This window comes from Hydractinia symbiolongicarpus, chromosome 8 (genome assembly GCF_029227915.1).
Source record: "Hydractinia symbiolongicarpus strain clone_291-10 chromosome 8, HSymV2.1, whole genome shotgun sequence".
Taxonomy (NCBI): domain Eukaryota; kingdom Metazoa; phylum Cnidaria; class Hydrozoa; order Anthoathecata; family Hydractiniidae; genus Hydractinia; species Hydractinia symbiolongicarpus.
The window spans coordinates 19,939,234-19,957,816 of record NC_079882.1 but is presented as its reverse complement, the minus strand read 5'-3'; the positions used below and the strand labels follow the sequence as shown (position 1 = coordinate 19,957,816).

General features: G+C 33.7%; 2 protein-coding genes across 3 annotated transcripts; one reads left to right on the top strand and one right to left on the bottom strand.

Annotated features, from left to right (window-relative positions):
* Positions 1–123: 123 nt before the first annotated feature.
* LOC130654146 (ATP-binding cassette sub-family E member 1-like) lies at positions 124–9,661 on the top strand. 2 transcript variants are annotated; one of them, XR_008984351.1, is made up of 16 exons: positions 124–327; positions 1,867–1,952; positions 3,646–3,743; positions 4,406–4,523; positions 4,755–4,844; positions 4,922–4,969; positions 5,323–5,489; positions 6,361–6,450; positions 6,626–6,747; positions 7,158–7,249; positions 7,322–7,379; positions 7,456–7,817; positions 7,914–7,996; positions 8,547–8,781; positions 9,440–9,541; positions 9,629–9,661. XR_008984351.1 is itself a non-coding variant. In XM_057456683.1 (15 exons), the coding sequence occupies exons 1-15, from the start codon at positions 213–215 to the stop codon at positions 9,488–9,490; spliced, it is 1,815 nt and encodes a 604-aa protein (XP_057312666.1). In that variant the 5' UTR covers positions 124–212; the 3' UTR covers positions 9,491–9,645. The 2 variants fall into 2 exon arrangements, 1 of the variants encoding a protein (XP_057312666.1); XM_057456683.1 differs by having other exon boundaries at positions 9,440–9,645.
* Positions 9,662–11,960: 2,299 nt separating this feature from the next.
* On the bottom strand, positions 11,961–18,567 carry LOC130653822 (uncharacterized). The gene is made up of 4 exons (XM_057456327.1): positions 18,556–18,567; positions 16,000–17,295; positions 15,722–15,883; positions 11,961–15,649 (listed from the first exon to the last, which is right to left on the bottom strand). Exons 1-4 carry the CDS (start codon positions 18,565–18,567, stop codon positions 15,203–15,205), a joined length of 1,917 nt encoding a protein of 638 aa, XP_057312310.1. The 3' UTR covers positions 11,961–15,202.
* Between the last annotated feature and the right edge of the window lie 16 nt (positions 18,568–18,583).

Genomic DNA, 18,583 nt, shown 5'->3' with positions numbered 1-18,583 from the left:
TTGAGGGAAAAATCTCATTTAATATTAACAGAGGTTTTAGAGGCCAACAGAACACGCCTGTTTTGCCTTGATCCTCAAGGCCGTGGTCTGTATTTTCTATGCACCACATGTTGACGTTCTGTTTGAAGATGGATGGCCTTTTAATAATGGCCGACCCGCAGTGAAGATTGCGATAAAACGTACTGACAAAGTGTTCCTGGAAAAGCGTTACTATGAGCAGCTCTACCCAAGAAAAGTTAACTCGTATTGCTATAATTAATAGTGACAGGTGTAAGCCAAAGAAATGTCGCCAAGAATGTAAAAGATCGTGTCCAGTTGTAAGACAAGGTTGTTCTTCTTTTTTATTGTACTAGTATTTTATAAATTCAAACAAAGCCTGCATCCATTTTGAATATTTTACAATTTTAGATGCACTGCAGTGCAAATTTTGTAGCTTAAACTCGATAAAAATAGTCATTTATAAAAAAAAAGTTAGTATTTCTCTTGTGTGTATGTATGTCACAAATAGCCTCAGCAGATGGGGCCTGAAATATATATAGCTATGGTACAATTTCGCCAAGGTACACTTACTTTCACCATCTAACTTTTGGACTGGGGAAAAGAAGCAAAATAAGCTATATATATAGCTATATACCTTCTCAGTTCAAGTTATTTGCTTATTTTCTGTATTGAAAAAAGAAAGTAAACAAAGTGAATTTTGAACAATTGACATTTGGGCTGCCATCAAAAATATGTTATGTTTGCGTCCTTCGACCGACTCACTTTTAGTAATAAAAACCCGAGTCGGTAAGTCGGAAAAAATCCTGAAAAAAAATTCTGCGAGATATTTTGAGAAAAAAATAAAAATTCATGAGAACTAATTTTTGCAAAATTGACAAAAACTCTCGAAAATTAATTCCCGGAAAATTAATACCTTTAGGGTACTCCTGTGGCTACTAAGAGTTTACAGGGTGGCGAAAAAAGGTTGGCAAACGATGTCGAGTGGCGCTGTACTGTTTTTTGGCCCTAGGAACGAATTTACTTGCTCCGATCTAAAAATCCTGGGGGAAAATGAGCCTGACCGATTGACTCATTTTTGCAGGGTCTTCAGGATGCAAACATAAGCCAGTTACTCAGAATAATAACCCAGCATTCTAAACACCAATAAAAATAATAACATAACACTAAATAATTGCTGCTGCAATTTACTCGCTTTAGAACAATGTGACAATTTTATAACTTTGGTGGAAGCTTTCCAACGTTTTTTTAATTTAACAGATCACCTTAGCAAACTTACTACTTATGCCACAATTTATATTTCACACATTTTATGGAAACTGTTCTCCTTTTATATGAAGTCTTGTTCTCAATGTAGCTATAGTTGCCATGTCAATGGAATTGGAAGTATTGTTTTGGAGCTATCAGAAGGAAACTTTAAATTTTATTTGGAAATTTTCCCTGCATTTGTCCTAGTTAGGACAAGTCGTCCAATCTATCTACAATCTTGACTTTCAGAATAGAGTTTTATGCCAAGCAACTTAATGGGGTATATACTTGGTAGAGATTAATGGCAGAGCTTACAAGGTGGAAACAAAAGGTTTTTAACCTGTATCAATAAAATAGAGCCAAAAATAGATTCTTATGCATGATTTGATTATAAATTACTAAAACCAAGAAACAGCGATCATCCGAATTAAACTTGAATGGTCTGATAACTAGGAGCAGTATTTGCATAGTTAACAGTTTTTCCTGACTGGTAAACAAAAACTACACAGATCAATATTAAAAGAAATCCGAGTTGAACTAATGTTGTAGAGCTCAACAATCACAAATTGTAACATTTGGATAATTAATAAAATGTTTTCTGATATGCTTTATTTTTTTCAGGAAAGTTGTGCATTGAGGTGTTACCAACATCCAAGTTAGCATATATATCAGAACAGTTATGTATTGGGTGTGGTATATGTGTTAAGGTATGCTTAAATAACTTGAAATTAAAATTTTGTATTTCAATAACTGTTAAGGATACGGTAACCCCCTTTAGGGTCATTTTTTTAAAAAATCTGTATAATAATTAAAGAGAGTTATGCAGAATTAATAAAAAATTGCATCTCTACATATAACATAGGATACATTTACACTTTAATAATCTACACAAATATATTATTATTTATATCTATACCTTTATAATTTATTTCTTTATTTTTTTCGTTTTTATCCTGTTATGTTATGTTATCCTGATGTCTGTTTAACAATAACTAGATCCAAAGTTCTGCGAAAACACTTAACCTTTAATTTTAAATAAAATATTAATGAGTTATTAGTTATTCATGTTTAAGTGGGTCTAACCATGATTCTTGCAGGTAAAAGCAAAGGTCTTTGTTTTGCTTTTTCTTGAAATAAAATTTTTAGTCGTAACGGATATATTTTTGTCGAACACTCCCCTTCATCTTGTCGAAATTGTACGAAAACAAGTTTGTTGTGACAATTATATCTTTGGCTACAAAACTTTGCTTTTTCTAACGCAGAAAGTGAGGAAATATCGAGTTATTGATATATCATGCTTAAAAATAGATAAATCAGTCATAAAACAGCTATTGTAACACAAAGGATGCTATATTTTTGGAACCACATGTTGTTTTGAGTAAAAAAATCAAAGTTTCTTAGAGCTGAATAAGAGCTTCGCAATGATATTTTTTTCAACGAACAAAAATTTTACCGAGGGGAGTGTTCGACAAAATGAACTGAAAGGGTGAATTTTTGTATATAATTTTTTTTTCTACTTTTTGGATTTTTTTTATGAAAATATTTTATCATTCATCATTCTAGAGATAATTTATTCGGCTTTCAAAATATATATATGTGCTAGGGTTAACATAGCGATCAGAGGGGATATTTTAAATATACTGAGTATGTGTTTCAGGGGGTTACCGTATCCTTAAGCTCAACAACATAACTTCAAAACAATACCTATCAAGCGTGATAATATAATATTTTCAATTCAATGCATTTTTGTTAAAAAATGGACCAGGATTATTTTTGACTGCTTTGAATCTGAACCTTCATGTTTATGTAACTATTCCTTGTTATATCGTTTGAAAACCATCATCGACGTGAAAAGATAAGCATTATTTGAGAAAGATGCTAAATCATTTCAAGAATAAGAAATACCAATTTTTCAATAATGTATGCAAATAAGGTAAAACTTTATCTTGGAAAGCTAAAATTATACAAAAAAAATAACAAATTAGAAGTTGCTATAACCTGGAACAGAATTACAACTGAATGTGAATCTAATTCACGTCAGGAATTACTAAGACAAACGTAAACGTGTTAACATAAATGGTTGATTCGCATTGGCAAATACTTGCCACCATGTTCTTTTTAAGCTGGATGGAACTTGAACTTACTTGTATATGAGAAAATGTGATTGCAAAACAAAATATAAATTGCCAGCATAAAACGCTAGTTTGTTGATATGAAGCAGGCGGTTTGCTGACATTAACTGCCTGCTTTGTGAAATAAATTGTATTGGAATTTGCTGCCTTTCAAATGAAGTTGCTTAATTTGGCAAGGTATAATGCAAATTGATGCTATTTAAAAATGTGTTTTAAGTAGACTTTACCAGTAATGACGGTTCTATACAGATTTAAATTATCATTTTAGAAATGTCCTTTTGAAGCCATCACAGTCATCAATTTGCCAAGTAACTTGGAGAAAGATACAACACACAGATACAATGCAAATTCATTTAAGCTTCATAGGTATGTTTTTATGGTGCTGTTAGTGGTCATAACTTTCACACTTTGTTTTGAAGACCTGGGTTAGATTTCCTTTGGCAGCAATTCAATATGGACGAGTGAATGTTACCATAGTCCTGGGTTAACCAAAGCAATGTGAGGGAAATTGGGGAGATGGCACACTTTGTCGGCCGTTGGATGTTGCAGGGAGTTGTCTAGTAAAGCGCAGACCTATGTTTCTCATGCACCAATGTTTCTAAATTCTAAACATGGGACCAGGAATATGCGTAATTAATATGCTCAATGATTTTTAATGAATTTTGAGCCTTCATTTGCTTGTGTTGTCCTTATAAAAATATCAATTCCCAACCCTTCTGGTCAGACACAAGTTAAAAATTTTAATTGGCATAGCTTCAATAAAATACCTTTGTCTTGTACACACAATTTCTACAAATAAATTTAGGCAAGTGTGCCACTTTTTCACTTAATTCTGGGCATACTGGTTGATATTTGTGACTTATAAGGTAAACATGAAGCTTGTAAACACTATAGCTTTCGTTTCTGTGCAACCAGCTTATGCTAATAGTTCTTTTGCTTTAGTAGAAATAAAAGATTGCAGACAAAAAAAGTTATATACACTTGATGTTTCTTACATTGACCACACTTTCGCATTTTACTTTAACTAGACTTCCAACTCCAAGGCCTGGTGAGGTGTTGGGATTAGTTGGCACAAATGGTATTGGAAAATCAACAGCCCTGAAAATTCTTGCTGGTAAATTGAAGCCAAACTTAGGAAGATTTTCGGTATGTGACGTTTTTTTTAAATTGTTTTTTCAATAGATTTATTATCAGGTTTTTCGCCGCAAGACATGGTAGAGTATTGTCATTGTGTTAAATGAAGTACAAGTCATAATTTTAGTTATAACTGTCACACAGCATATCTGTTTTTGTAAAACACTTACATATAATATGATTTGGAAGCATGGTTTTGGATAATATTATGTTGTTTGTTTTTTTGTTATTTTTGGTATTTAGGCAGCTCCTGATTGGCAAGAAATTTTAACATATTTTCGAGGTTCAGAATTACAAAATTATTTTACAAAAGTACTTGAAGATGACCTGAAGGTAGTTAATCCATTCTGTTTTTATTTGTTATTGAGCACTTCCATTTTGTTTCTACTAATGGCTTATCCTCTTTTTAGGCGATTATAAAACCTCAATATGTTGATCAAATTCCAAAAGCTGTAAAGGTTCGTCTCTTTAGTTCTTCAACCACTTATATAGAACCAAACTAAAAACTGTGACTAATTACCGAATAGGAAGATATTGGGCAAACAAAAAGATTATATATGAAAGAAGCATTAAAAATGCATTATTTCTGTTTTGTTGTTGTTTGTATATATGTAGAATTATATTGTATATTGTATAAGGTCTGTCAGGTGGGCTTTTTATATCAAACCAAACATAATCCATCAGTCAACTTTTGGGTATTTTGACAATTCCATTTTTTAGGGCATGCTTTCAATCCAGAGAAGGTTCCTCTTGATGTCTGGAACAACCACTTATTTTGTTAACTACTTTTGTCTGTAATTCGATTCCATAGGGAAACGTAACCATGTTACTGGAGAAAAAGGATGACTCAGATAGTAAGGCACGGTATTGCAAAGAGTTTGAGCTTGAGCATGTGCTGGATCGAAATGTTGACGAACTGTCTGGAGGAGAGTTACAAAGATTTGCCTGTGCGGTTGTGTGTGTCCAAAATGCTGATGTGTATGTGTTTACATCTTGTGTATCATATAGACAGACTGTCCTCTCCAGTCAATAATTTCATGACTATTTTTGTTCAAAAAATTTTTGCTAAAAAATAATTCTCTTTTTATTTACAAGTAAAAAAAACAAACAAGATGAAGTTCAGTGGACGCCAATTTGCGTTTTTTTTTTCTAATCTAGCAGCGTTGAAAAAAATGAAATTAAGAATTCAGAAATAATATAAACGCATTTTTATTCTGTACTGTCTGTCAACTATTTTCTTTGCGCTCTTTAAATAAAATTAAAATTTTGCTATTTGATTCATTCATTTGATTAAAATAAACAACAAGCTTTTTGACAAAAACAGAAATTGAATTTTAGGTTTTTTTGTTTCATTTTACAGTCTCATTAATTCAAGTTATTGTACTTCTAAAGGTTTCTGTAGAAGACATGTTGCAGTGTGTAGCGAATGGCTTTTTTTAATTTTTGTTTACATTATTTTAGTATCAGCAATTTTTGCGCATTGATTAAAATAACAATATTTCCTTTTTTCGATTTCGAGTACGAGTTATTTCCACTCTCTCAAATATAGGTAGAGAAAGAAATGTTAACGAAGGAAAATTAAAAATCACCTATGTGCATGCTCGCAACGCTGTTCTATCGAAGCTTTTCAAGCAAAATATGCTGTGGAATTCAGTAGTCAAATATAATTTGTGAAAAAGATTACCTTGATCTTGAATTTTTCGCTTGCATCATTGTTGATATAAATTGGTGGAATTTTTTAGGGGGTTTTAAAGATGTACGAAAAAAAAAATCAGCTAATATATTTAAGGAAACTCCTTTTTATGTTACTAAATAGGATCCCAGTAAAATATATTTTTTTTTTCTCTAGATATATGTTTGACGAACCATCCAGTTACCTGGATGTAAAACAGAGGTTAAAAGCAGCTTTGGCGATTCGAGGATTATCCAAAGAAAATAAGTATGCTATATGTGACTTACTGACGTAAAATCTATTGTAGCCTGTAGTCCACTTTTTAGCCTTGATACTGTCTGGGTTTTTTTTGTGATTTTAGCATCATAAATCATCTTGATTTCTGTGTCTCACTATTTTATGTGTAGTGAATTATGCCCGACGTTCTTGTGTTTTATTCCAGATACATTATTGTGGTGGAGCACGATTTGAGCGTCCTGGATTATCTATCCGATTTCATATGTTGTCTTTATGGCACGCCTGGTGTTTACGGAGTCGTTACTATGCCTTTCACTGTCCGAGAAGGTAGATTTGTGCGGTGTACTTCAACTATCAGAAATTGTCAGGAATTTCCAAAGTATTGTTTTTGATATGTTAGAAAAATATCAGAAACTTTTAGGTCTAAATATTCATTCAGAATAAATTTTTCAAAAATTGGAAAAGGTTTAATTGCAGTCTGTTCTTCAAATCAGCATTAATCTTTTTCAGTCTGTTTATGCTTGTACCGAATTCACATTTTTAGGGTAATCCGAATTTATATCTGTTTCGACCCAAAAATAGTTGAAATAAGTGAAATGTCAGAAATTTTAGTCAAAAAATATCAAACATTTATAGAGTTACTATTAAGTGGGCATTCTGTACTTGTATAAAATGGTCTCTTTTTTTTTGTTCATTACCACTGTTTGTATTATTATTATTGTTATTATTTTTAATAGGTATTAACATATTTTTGGATGGTTTTGTGCCAACTGAGAATCTGCGTTTCAGGGAGGAGTCGTTAACTTTCAAAGTGTCAGAAACTGCCGATGTGAGTTTTGATAGTAATGCTAGTATGGTAGCCATTTAATGTTCTGTTTCATTTTTCTTTGTGTGTTTCCAGGAAGAAGAGATTAAGCGGATGAGACGATATAGCTATCCTGATATGGAAAAAACTCTAAGTAATTTTGTCTTGTCTAAGTAATTTTTTGTCATATTTGATGTGAGTAAAGGTTTCATCTTTGTTATTCTGTTCAGAATCCTTTCACATGACCGTGAAAGAAGGCCAGTTCACTGATTCTGAAATCATCGTCATGTTGGGTGAGAACGGAACCGGGAAAACTACATTTATCCGCATGATGGCAGGCTTGTTGAAACCAGACAACGACACCCAGGTGCCCCAGTTGAACGTTAGTTACAAACCTCAAAAGATTAGTCCGAAATCGCAGGGTACTGTGCGCATGTTAATGCATGCCAAAATACGCGATGCGTATATTCATCCACAGTTTATAACAGACGTTATCAAGCCGCTGCAGATCGAGCGAATTTTTGACCAAGAGGTGCAGAATTTATCTGGTGGTGAATTGCAACGTGTTGCTTTAACCTTGTGTTTGGGGAAGGTATGTTTGTATCACTTAAGCATGGCCTTGCTATTACTTAGCGAGTTCTCATTCAAATGCCTAAAACTTTATCTGAAGAATATTTGTTTTTTTTAGCCTGCAGATGTTTATTTGATTGACGAACCGTCTGCTTATTTGGATTCTGAACAGCGTCTACACGCTGCAAAGGTGATCAAAAGGTAGGAATAGTGTATTCGTGTACACGTTGTTGTTTTTTTATGAGTTACCTAGCGAAGAGTCTAGTACTAAAAGTAAATTCATGAGGATTAGTTTTTGTGAGCTTTTTAAAGTTTGTGATTTCCTTGTTAGTCGAAATTCTACCACAGTTGTCCTGTTTCTTGCTCGATTTCTACTTTTTAAACGGTTGTGTAGAATTTACAGTTCAGCGAAAATAGCAGTTACCACCTTCTACCCTTTCTTTAGTTATTTTTATCCTATTCGAAATAGGGCTGCGAAACAGGAAAGGGCTATTATATTCTGAATATGTCATTCAAATTATAAAAAGGGGAAAAACGTCTTCGCCATTTTCTTCCATGTTTGTCCATCTTGTTTGTGACTATAAAAAATCTTAAAAAGTTTATAGCCTCGGATGGCCCGTAAAATCTCTTAAAAAATTTATGTGGCATATTTTCAGAATTAAAACTCAAGAAGAAGAATTTTGGACGACGCATAATTTTAGACGGATCAATAAATTCTGACAAAAAAAAATCAATCTTTTTTATTCTGTAGATTTATTTTGCACGCCAAAAAGACGGGATTTATCGTGGAGCACGATTTCATCATGGCTACCTACCTTGCAGACAGAGTTATCGTATTCGAAGGAACACCGTCAGTTGATACCATTGCTAACTCGCCACAATCTCTACTGTCTGGTATGAACAAGTTTTTAAAATCGCTTGAAATCACATTCAGAAGAGATCCGCAGAACTTTCGACCGAGGATAAACAAAAAGAATTCCGTGAAGGTATTTTTTTTAATAGTCATGACCTCGTACAAAAATCCACGGAAATTCATTTGTCGGGAAAATCCACGGAATGCTACTCGTAACTACCATCTTTGGCTCAGAGACGGACAACGAGCATTAAAATCATAATGCTTCGATTAAACGCTTCCCTTTCAATGATTCTTTTTCCCACCGTGATAAGCGCCCCGTTAAGATTTGCGTTTATTTGAAACACAATGCAAGCGTTGAGTTCCACCGATTGTGGAAAATATACTTATTTCTTCGGCAAAGAAAATGAAAAAAAAACAAAAAATTGAAAAATCAAAAAATTTAATAAACGCATCGGGTGTTTCTTAGAAGTATGACGGTAGATCTCTGATTTCCCGAGTAAGCGAGATTAACTAGGAAAATTGGTCAACTTTTGAAAATGACTAGTTGTGATCTGTTTTGACCAATTTCGTAGTAATCACTTCGGATATAGAAATTGAAATTGGAATAAAACATATGTTAATTGTCGAATTTTAACTATTCAGACTTTCCCGATAAAAATTTTTACTTAAAAAACAATGACTGTGCACATTTACCTTGTAATCGAAACTTGTCTCCCTGATTATTAAGTCTTTAGCGATAGATCTTTTTTAGCTAGATAGTTATTGTTATATACTGTTTTTTGTTTTAGGACGCGCAACAAAAACGAGATGGAAATTTTTTCTTTATAGACGATGAGTAGATATGAGATATGAAAAAGAACTGTATTTTGCTTTAAAAAATAATACACAAATTTTACACCCGCGTTTGTTGCTGCTGTTGTTATTGTCACTCAGAAATAGGAAAATATTTTTTGTCGCGATACGGTTAAATATTAAAAAAATCTGTTCGTGTGAACTGCTCTGAAGAAAAATTATTTTCATGTCACACCTAAACCTAAACCTCTCAACGAATCGGCGATTCCCCACTTAATTTATGTAAACAGCAGTTGATAACGGCCTGTTCATTCGAGTGGATGTTGTAACAAGATCTAATCTGTAGCTGATGAATCAAAACAATTCTTTCGTTTAGCTTCAGCTAAGGGAAAGTAACAACGTTAAAATTAGGTGAGAAAATTGATCTTCTTAGCTAATGAGAATACTTAAACTAAGGTATGGCTTCCCACCACGAGGAGTTATTGATTAGCCCGTGTTAGAATGAGGCCGATGGTGATAGGAGCTGATGGTCTCATTATTCAGGTTGGTTTAGAAAAACAAAACAAAAATTGCCAATAGCAACACTTATATATTGGAGATCACAAGAATGAACTATAATAACAAGTTAAACTAAGTACTAATACTACTAATACTAAGTCTTGTAAGAACTTAAAAACATATTACAAAAACATAAATCAATCAATAAAGCAATTTTGATTGTTCAATGAAAGATGAAGACAAAGAGAGAGAATAACACGCTTGACAGACTTCGTGTTTAATGTATTTTCTTTGTTCACAGTGTGCCAAATTTTGGCAAAAAAACAAGCATTTTTAATTTTTGGACGAACAGTGGTCTTTAATAGTATCAAGATGACGAAAAGGCAAGATTTTGACGTCATTATCATTTATTTTAGCATGCTTTTTTGTTAGCCATATCAAATTTAAGGCCGGATAATGACTTACCATGACCTTCGAGGGTTTAAGTTAAAAAGTACGTAAACTCTGAAAGGATGATAGCTTGTATCAAAATGAGAGAGGGATCAACTACAACATGGTTGTCGCAAATCCAATGAAATACCTAAAAGAATCTAACTTTTTGTCATTCGGGTAAATTGTTTTAAAAATCGATGTTTTCCTAAAATGTCCCAAAATATCTTTTCGTCTTACTTTATTTTTTGTTTCCTTTTTTCCTTTTAACTGTTGATGTGTAAATTCAAAGAAATTGGTTTTTTCCAGTAGTTTGATTGTAGTTCTTGTTGTTGATATTTGCATATTAATCTTAAATTTACATGTTATACTACAAGTTGTCAGTCTAGTCAAGCATTTTTTCATAAAGGTTGGAGCACTTTCCGAAGGGTGAATTTATTTGAGTTTTGACAAGACGACCCTTTTTCAGTCACATCAATGAGCTGTTTATCAGTTGCAGCATTGTTTCTTTGAGAATGTGATTACTTTTACACTTTTTGGTTTTGTGAGACTCCAGAGTTGAGTTTGTCCAGAAATTGGATCGAAAAGACAAAGAAGGCTTGAAAAACCATTTTTAAGCAATCAAGAGACTGAAAATGCAAAATTTATGATAAAAGTATGCGGGATCTGCTTTAGACCTTTTCTTCGCTTGTTTTCTGGAAACACCTTAAACTTTTTTAATATTTTGTGACACATTCTTTATTATAAACCACATTGCTAAGGGTTGAGACTGAGATTATTTGGCAAAAACCTAAACATCTGCTATACACGGACGAGAGTGAAAATTGGAATGATAATTTGACATTTTTTCAACGTGGATAAGCCAACAAACAACCTACCAAGCAGTTCTCTTGTTTTTTCTTTCTCAATAAATGACAACATAAATTATTGTCAAGCTAAATTTTAAAAATTTCTTAACATTGTTGAGGCTCTGAAATGAAAAATACGCTGGCTGATGTGAAAATTTGTAGTTTAAGATAATGCCACTTAAACAATTCCTAACATTTTCATTAAACTCCTAAAATTTTCTCTATTTTTAAACCTAAAAATATATTAAATGCCTCAAAATTTACTAAAACGTCCTACATTAAGAACTAAAATTTTCGGTGGAAAAACTTTCGGACACAATTTTTTATTTCAGCGGAAAAATTTTCGGTCAAGATTTATAAAGTCAAAAAATGTATGCGTAAGTCTTTTGAACGAATTTTAACCAAATTTCAAAAGTAAAGATTACGGGAAATGACACAAAAAGAAAGCAAAAAGCAAAAAGTAGGCTAGTGTACATATATCCAATCAAGATCTATAAAAGGGTGTTCTGGATCCAACTTTACAGATAGAGCCTCAGCCAAATGTGAAAATAACTGCAGTTTTTATTGATTTTCTGATTACCCTATGTGTAATTTCAATGCATTGGTCCTGTTTATAAAAAATTAGGAAAACCAAAATTTTTGGACGGAAAAACTTTCGGCAAAATCAAATTTCGGACGGAAAATTTTTCGGACAACAAAAGATCCGAAATTTTTCTGTCCGAAAATTTTGTTCTTAATGTAAACCTTAATTTATGATATGATGTGGCAATCCTGAGCTACTACTAAATTTATTTCACGTTGTCCGCTCTGTCAGGAAAGTTTGAAATTGTCAGAAATTTGCAAAATATTGTGAGGGAAAGGAACTATTATTCCGTAGACGCACTAGAGTTCAACCTCGATCCCAAGGCTCTTTGTTATAAAGTTAAAATGATTTTTATGGAAATCTAATTAATGAATAATGTCTTCAGTGTAAAAAACCGGTGTATGGAGTAATTTGTCACTTAAATAAAAGGCTAAATTTGAACTACCTATCTAATGTTTGCGGACACTTCCAGTTTCCCAATTTCTCTGAATTGGATGAGCATTTCACCCTAAGTCTAGCACACATATCGGCTGTTAAAAAAAGGCTCCTTGACGAAGAGAAATGTGTTAAAAAAAAGTGCTAAACTTTTTGTAAATTTACAACTTATAACCGCGATATGGTTAAAATAAATAAATAAATACTAAATTGGTTAATATGAGATTGATATGAATCAATTTATATCGTATTATTCTTGGGCGGGAGGTCCCCTTGAATATGTTTTTAATATCTTCATGGGAAGTGTTGCGTAATTTACAGGAAGAAAAACAGAGCGAAGATAGCAGTCTCTTAGCAGAATAACGCCAAAACTCCAGAGCAAGAATCGGCTTCGCTTAAACGGAAGGTCGTACTAACGCCTCCCATGGCAGAAAGAGTTTGGATTAGTAATTAGTGAGACACCTTGGCGAAAGTAGTGAAGAGGTGATAATTATATGAAATCTTGTAATTTTCGTTACAAAATTATTTATATATCATGGAAGTTCAGTCGTACGAGAGTTGGTCTCGAAGTGACGTTTATGTTAAATATCGACAAAACAAACTACAAAAAATTCCTAATAGGAGGGAAATGGTCGCTACGACATTCCTATGCTGTTGTTTCGTGGTTAGCAGTGATGAGTGCGAACTGCACCGCCTAAACTGAAATTTATCGTAACCTCTAAATGCCACCGTATCGCAAATGTAATCGGTGAATAAAAAGAGGTAGAAGAAAATTATGGAGATTTTGTCTTTTTTAGAGGAACCACCCTAAAGATATTTTTAGAGGAACAGCCCTAGAGATATTTTTAGAGGAACCGCCTTAGAGATATTTTTAGACGAACAGCCCTACAGATATTTTTAGAGGAACCACCCTAAAGATATTTTTAGAGGAACAGCCCTGAGATATTTTTAGAGGAACCGCCCTTGAGATATTTTTAGACGAACAGCCCTAGAAATATTTTTAGAGGAACCGCCCAAGAGATTTAAACTTAAAGGTACTGGATTATCAGAACTAAGTGATTTTCAAAGATACTGAGTGTTAAAATCTTTGATGTCATTATGTTTGGCGCGTGTTGTGTCTATTGCAAATTAAGAAAAATAGTTTATTTTGGACCTTTCTGGACCAAATTTGGAAAAACAATTTTGACTTCACCATTATTGTCTAGTTTAGTACTAAGACTGGTAAAAAACAAAACAACCCTAGACTCCGCAGAAGTTTTTCGAAGAAGCCGTATCTTTTCTTGCTCTTTGCGTAAAATCTTTTAAATTTAAATTTGATTTCTTGCTCTATGAGAAATTTAATTCTTTTTCATATGCGACTTCATCTTGATATCTCACGGTTAAGTGTTCACGAGCTATGGCCAATAGACAGCATGTCGGCATTTCTCCCTTGCTGCGATAGCAATTCGTGCCCTGCGGAGTCAAAGGGTTAATTTTATTGGACTAATTTTTGTTAACAATTGTACCAAGAAAGCGAAAAATCAACATTTTAATATGACCGATATATACAGCATGCCTTTTTTTTGTTCACTCTGTGACGAAATGTCCGAAATAGAAAATCATTCGCAGCAGTCAGTCAGGGACCACAAGGGAAATGTAGCAATACAGAAATGTTAGAATACAGAACTCGTGCAAACAAGGTTTTCTTTATAAAAGATTAAAAGCGAGGCAAAAAGCTTAGCATGACTGCATGACTGTGTAATAAATCACTCTCCGTCGAATGTGATTTAGAATCTTGTGGAACACTACTAACATTACACCTTGATTATTATTTACAAACAGAAGGTTAAAACAAAAGTCCTTAATTTATGTGAAAAATATATTTTTTTTAGAAAGAGTCCCATCAACATCAGCAATGGGAATGAAAATTCGAGCTTTTGTATAAACATTAAAAATTCTAAATCATCTTATTAATTTTATTGACGAAAACTTTCATCCGATCAAAACGCTTCGATCTTGTCATGTAAAACTATTTTTTATTTTCAAACATCCTTCTTTCCCAGTCATATATCATTCGTTTTATTTGTCTGTATTCATTGAAAATTTAAATATGCAATTTGTAATTTAAGAAATTCTTAAAGAAAAGAAACAAAATTATTTGCCGCCATTTTGTTGTTTCCTGTGGATGGAGTGCTGTCTTAACTAAATCATTGGGCGCCGCCTTCCCAAGAATAGTTAGAGTAGCATCCTTTTTTATAGATGATAAGTTTGCATTTCGTGATTCTTTAAGACAAGAAACATAATTACTTGCCGCCATTTTTTGTTTCCTGTCGACGAGGCGCTGTCTTAACTAAATCATTGGGCGCCGCAATTCCCAAGAATAGTTAAAGTAGCATCCTTTATTAAAGATGGTAAATTTGAATTGATGTTACATTTTCAGAAAGGACAAACGCTGGTTGAATGATGTACGACAACGCACTTAGCAAGGTGGTTTATCGCGTTCCCTTTTAGTGAATAAACAGTTTTACACGACAAGACATCTTTCTAACTTTTTTGCATTCTTGTTCATCAATAAAACAGATTGTATTCAAAAAGTACATTTGATGAAATAAACCATTTCTGATCCTCCCTTCCCATTTTTCTCTTTACCTTTGTCCCTTCCTCCCTCCCTCCCTCCCTACTTTATTACATCCAAGTCTTGTCCCAAGTTCGACTCCCTAAATCCCCAATTATCCCGCCCTCGAATGGCGAGCGTACTTTTTGAATGTCTGTATAAAATGTTTTAAAATATTTGATATTCAAACAAAAACTCAAATAAACAAACCCAAAGCCTCAACATCAAGTCCTCTGTACAAGTATAAATAAATAAATCCGTCTTTAAAGCCAATTTGAAAGTTACTGAATCTTGAATAAGTTATTGAAAATTTGGAGGCTAAAATAAGAAAGGTACATAAATAACCAGGATATTATAAACCTCACCAAGCGACTTAACAAAATGATTTTCTTACCTCTGCTGCAACTTTAGCATCACCCTCCTGTGCCGTGTGTTTTTTTCGACGTCGTCGTCGTCGGCCGACAACAAGCTCTTCCCCTACTTCTGCTTTGAGACTAATCTCACCCTCTTCACCGCTATTCTGATTATGCTGTTGTCGTACAAGTGCATCTCGTTCACTGTTTACTCTTGTTTCGATTTTTCCTCGCATTTGCCCTTCTCGAAGTTTTTTGCTATCTGCAATTTGAGCAACAACGTCTTTTGCGCGACGTTTTGCAACAACTGGTAATACAACATCATCATGTGTCACAGGAGCTGGTCTTGGTTCATGTTCAGCAACGACACCCACTTGTGGAACTTGTGGAATTGCACCTTGAGCTGATAGGTCATTGCGTTTCTGGCAACGTCTAGCATCCACATGAGCATGCTTTTCTTTCAATTTCTAAGAAGTCAAAATTTGTTTACTAAGCTATGTAATAATAAACATAAGTTCAACAATAATTAAAGAACATACTTCAACTTTGACTGACAGGTTGTTGTTTCGTCTACCTTTACTAGAAGCCAAACTTCTTTGCAGTTCTACAGCACGCTTACGTCGTCTTTCCATTTCCTCCATCTCCTTTTTCTCCTTTTGAGCGCGAACAGCTTCTGCACGTTCATTAATCAAGTTAATTTTCTATAAAAACAAATGTATACTTTTTTTGCCAAGCCATTATTATCAATAAATCGTCTGAACTACTACAGCCATTGCTTACATGAAGACATAGAAAAATATTCATGATTTATATATACCTCCAATTTAGCATCATTCAAAACATCTTTGTTCAACTTTATTGCCTTTTCTTTGGTCTTCATATGCTCAAGCTGGGCTCTTCTTCGCTCAGCTTCAAGAGCTTTCAAATCAATTTTTGTTTTGTTTACGCGATCTCTTCGAGCGCTGATTGGTCGAATACGCTCATGCTGCATTTTTAGTCGAGCCTCCTCTGCTTTTATTTGTTCCAATCGTAACTTCATGATTGTCTTTCGTTCCCTTCGTCGTTCAGCACTTGGTTCTTTAGGCTTTGGTGTAGCGCACCTTGAACCAGGCTTTCGATCATGTTCATCCCAATGAGGTATTTCGAAATGAACATGTCGCTTAGCACCAGTTGGAATATCCTCATAATCTACATCTAATGCAGGTGAAAATGTGTTGCAAGATTCTCCGTTAACAGGAGTGTTGGGGGATTGAGCAAAAAGCAACTGAAGTTCACTATCAGTCTCATCCTCACTTTCTCTGTCAGCACGATCTTCATCATTGATGTTATCATGCACAGAGGCATTTTTTGATGTCTTTAGTGCTGTAAAAGACTTTGCACGTTTCAAACCTTTTCTTTTCTTCTTCTTTCCAGTTTTACCCTTGGTAACCATCTTTGATCCATCTTCTTGATGTAATGCAATACTTTTTCCTGTTATCGCAATTGGTGCATTTTTATCGACAACGTTTATTTTCAATACTCCAAAGCATGGTCCAATAAGATTGTAACACGTCTCTCGCACTCTGTCTTTTCTGCTCATGCAATATCCACATTCGTTTTTCAAATTACCAGGGACCTTGTTAGACACGTCTTTAAGCGAAACCAATTCACCTTTCTTCTCCACAACTTTTGCGTTCTCTTTGACTTTACCTATTTTCTTCTTTCGTTTAAAAAATTTTGAAAAAAGCTTGAATTTTTTGTTATCTTGTTGTGCAATTACTTCGGGGGTTTCCAAACTTTCTTCGTTAACCTTTTTTCGCAGTCGCAAACATCGAAAAATTCTTCGGAATCTTTTCTTTACTGGCTTTTCTTGTTTTTCTTTGCCCTTGTCTGTTGTGTCTTCCTTTAGCTTTTGTACCGGAGGCTCCAATTCAGCACATTCGGCGTTCGAACCTTCCAACTCAGAATTGTCATTTTCCCTTTTGGAATTTGCTACCTCAGTTTCATCCTGTTTGTAAATTTTTGGGACCAAAGGTGGTAAAGATCGAGGAGGAAGTGGTCCACGTGCAGGTTTTGGTACATCTGTGGGGAAAATACGGTTCAATTCATGAATATATAAATTTATATTTAACTTCTTAATTACAAAAGATAAAGGTACAAAATAAAGATTGAGAACCGCACCCAATCATGCTATGGTTTAACAACAATTAAACGCGAAATAAAAATACTTATTGTTAAAGGGGCTACGAAACGATTCAATAAGCTCAATCCCCGCACATTCCGAAGAATAGCGTGTAATAAACAGACCACTCAAAAGGTCAAGCTGCAAGAAGTTATACACACTTTAAACCACATAGACGTCTAGACTGTCTGTTTACGAATAAATACATTTCTTATGATGAATTTGCTATATTTTTTTATCTAAAAAAATTCTAAAAAATGAAAAAATTTCCTTTAGTATTCTTTTTGGCGGTAAAATCAGCTGCGGTCTGTAGAGACACAAGAGGAGCTGCATTTGTTAAAAAAAGCAAGTTACTGTCTAAGGTAATTAATACCTGTAAAAAGTTCGACTTGCTTTATGTGTAATGAACTTGTATGTTTCTATGCAAAATTCCAAAGGATTTAGCTAGCTAGTGAGTTCAAGAAAACTGTTGTTAAAAGCAAGGCCAGTGCCTATATCGAATAAATTATAGATATTCAATAAATGTGGGGAACATTTCTGTCATTTTCAGTTATCTTTGAATGCCCAATATGATATTTAAGATTATTTAAGATGTTGTTTTTGTCCTCAGCGACCATAAATTTTCAACCGCCATTAGCTTAAATGTTTTGTAAGTCACTTAATTTGAAAAACGAAACGGCCGTTTCGTAGCCCTTCTCAGAAACTTAATGATAAATTTTTAAAATTAAAATTACAAAGAAAGATGAGTACCTTTTTAAACTAGATCCCCTTGCAAGAAATTATATATAAAAATTTTTTTTATTTACTACGAATCTGTCCTATCTACCATTGTCTTTTCATCCTCCTTTTTTTTGTTTAATTTTTTGTTAAAAAAATAACACAATTATTTTTTACGTTATGCCAGCGAAAACACTCAAAAATAGAAGTCAAAAATTAAAAGCATCCTGCCTGAGCACCTAATGTACTGTACAATGATAGGCGTACTTATCTTAGACACATAGTGAGGACTGGGAAATCTTGTTTAGGCATCCTCATTCCCTAGGGTTTGTTACCCGATGTTAAAGCCGCTACTAGTTAATTCAAAGAAACAAGAACCTTTGGGTACGAAGTTGTGTTAACAAACACCAAAAAAAGATGGAGAATATTAAGTAAATAATATAAAATTAAATTTCCGAATGTCAGTAGCTGGTAAGAGACAACTAACTAACTTACTACCTCTAACATTATTAACTAAGGCAAC

Bases quoted from the DNA above. Each gene is read 5' to 3' on its own strand.
- LOC130653822 (XM_057456327.1), bottom strand. The intron at 15,884-15,999 runs GTATATATAAAT...TTGTTTTTATAG, and splicing joins TGAATGATGCTAAATTGGAG to AAAATTAACTTGATTAATGA. The intron at 15,650-15,721 runs GTATGTTCTTTA...TTGACTTCTTAG, and splicing joins ACCTGTCAGTCAAAGTTGAA to AAATTGAAAGAAAAGCATGC.
- LOC130654146 (XM_057456683.1), top strand. From the start codon at position 213: ATGAGCAGCTCTACCCAAGAAAAGTTAACTCGTATTGCTATAATTAAT. The intron at 1,953-3,645 runs GTATGCTTAAAT...TTATCATTTTAG, and splicing joins GGTGTGGTATATGTGTTAAG to AAATGTCCTTTTGAAGCCAT. The intron at 6,451-6,625 runs GTATGCTATATG...GTTTTATTCCAG, and splicing joins GGATTATCCAAAGAAAATAA to ATACATTATTGTGGTGGAGC.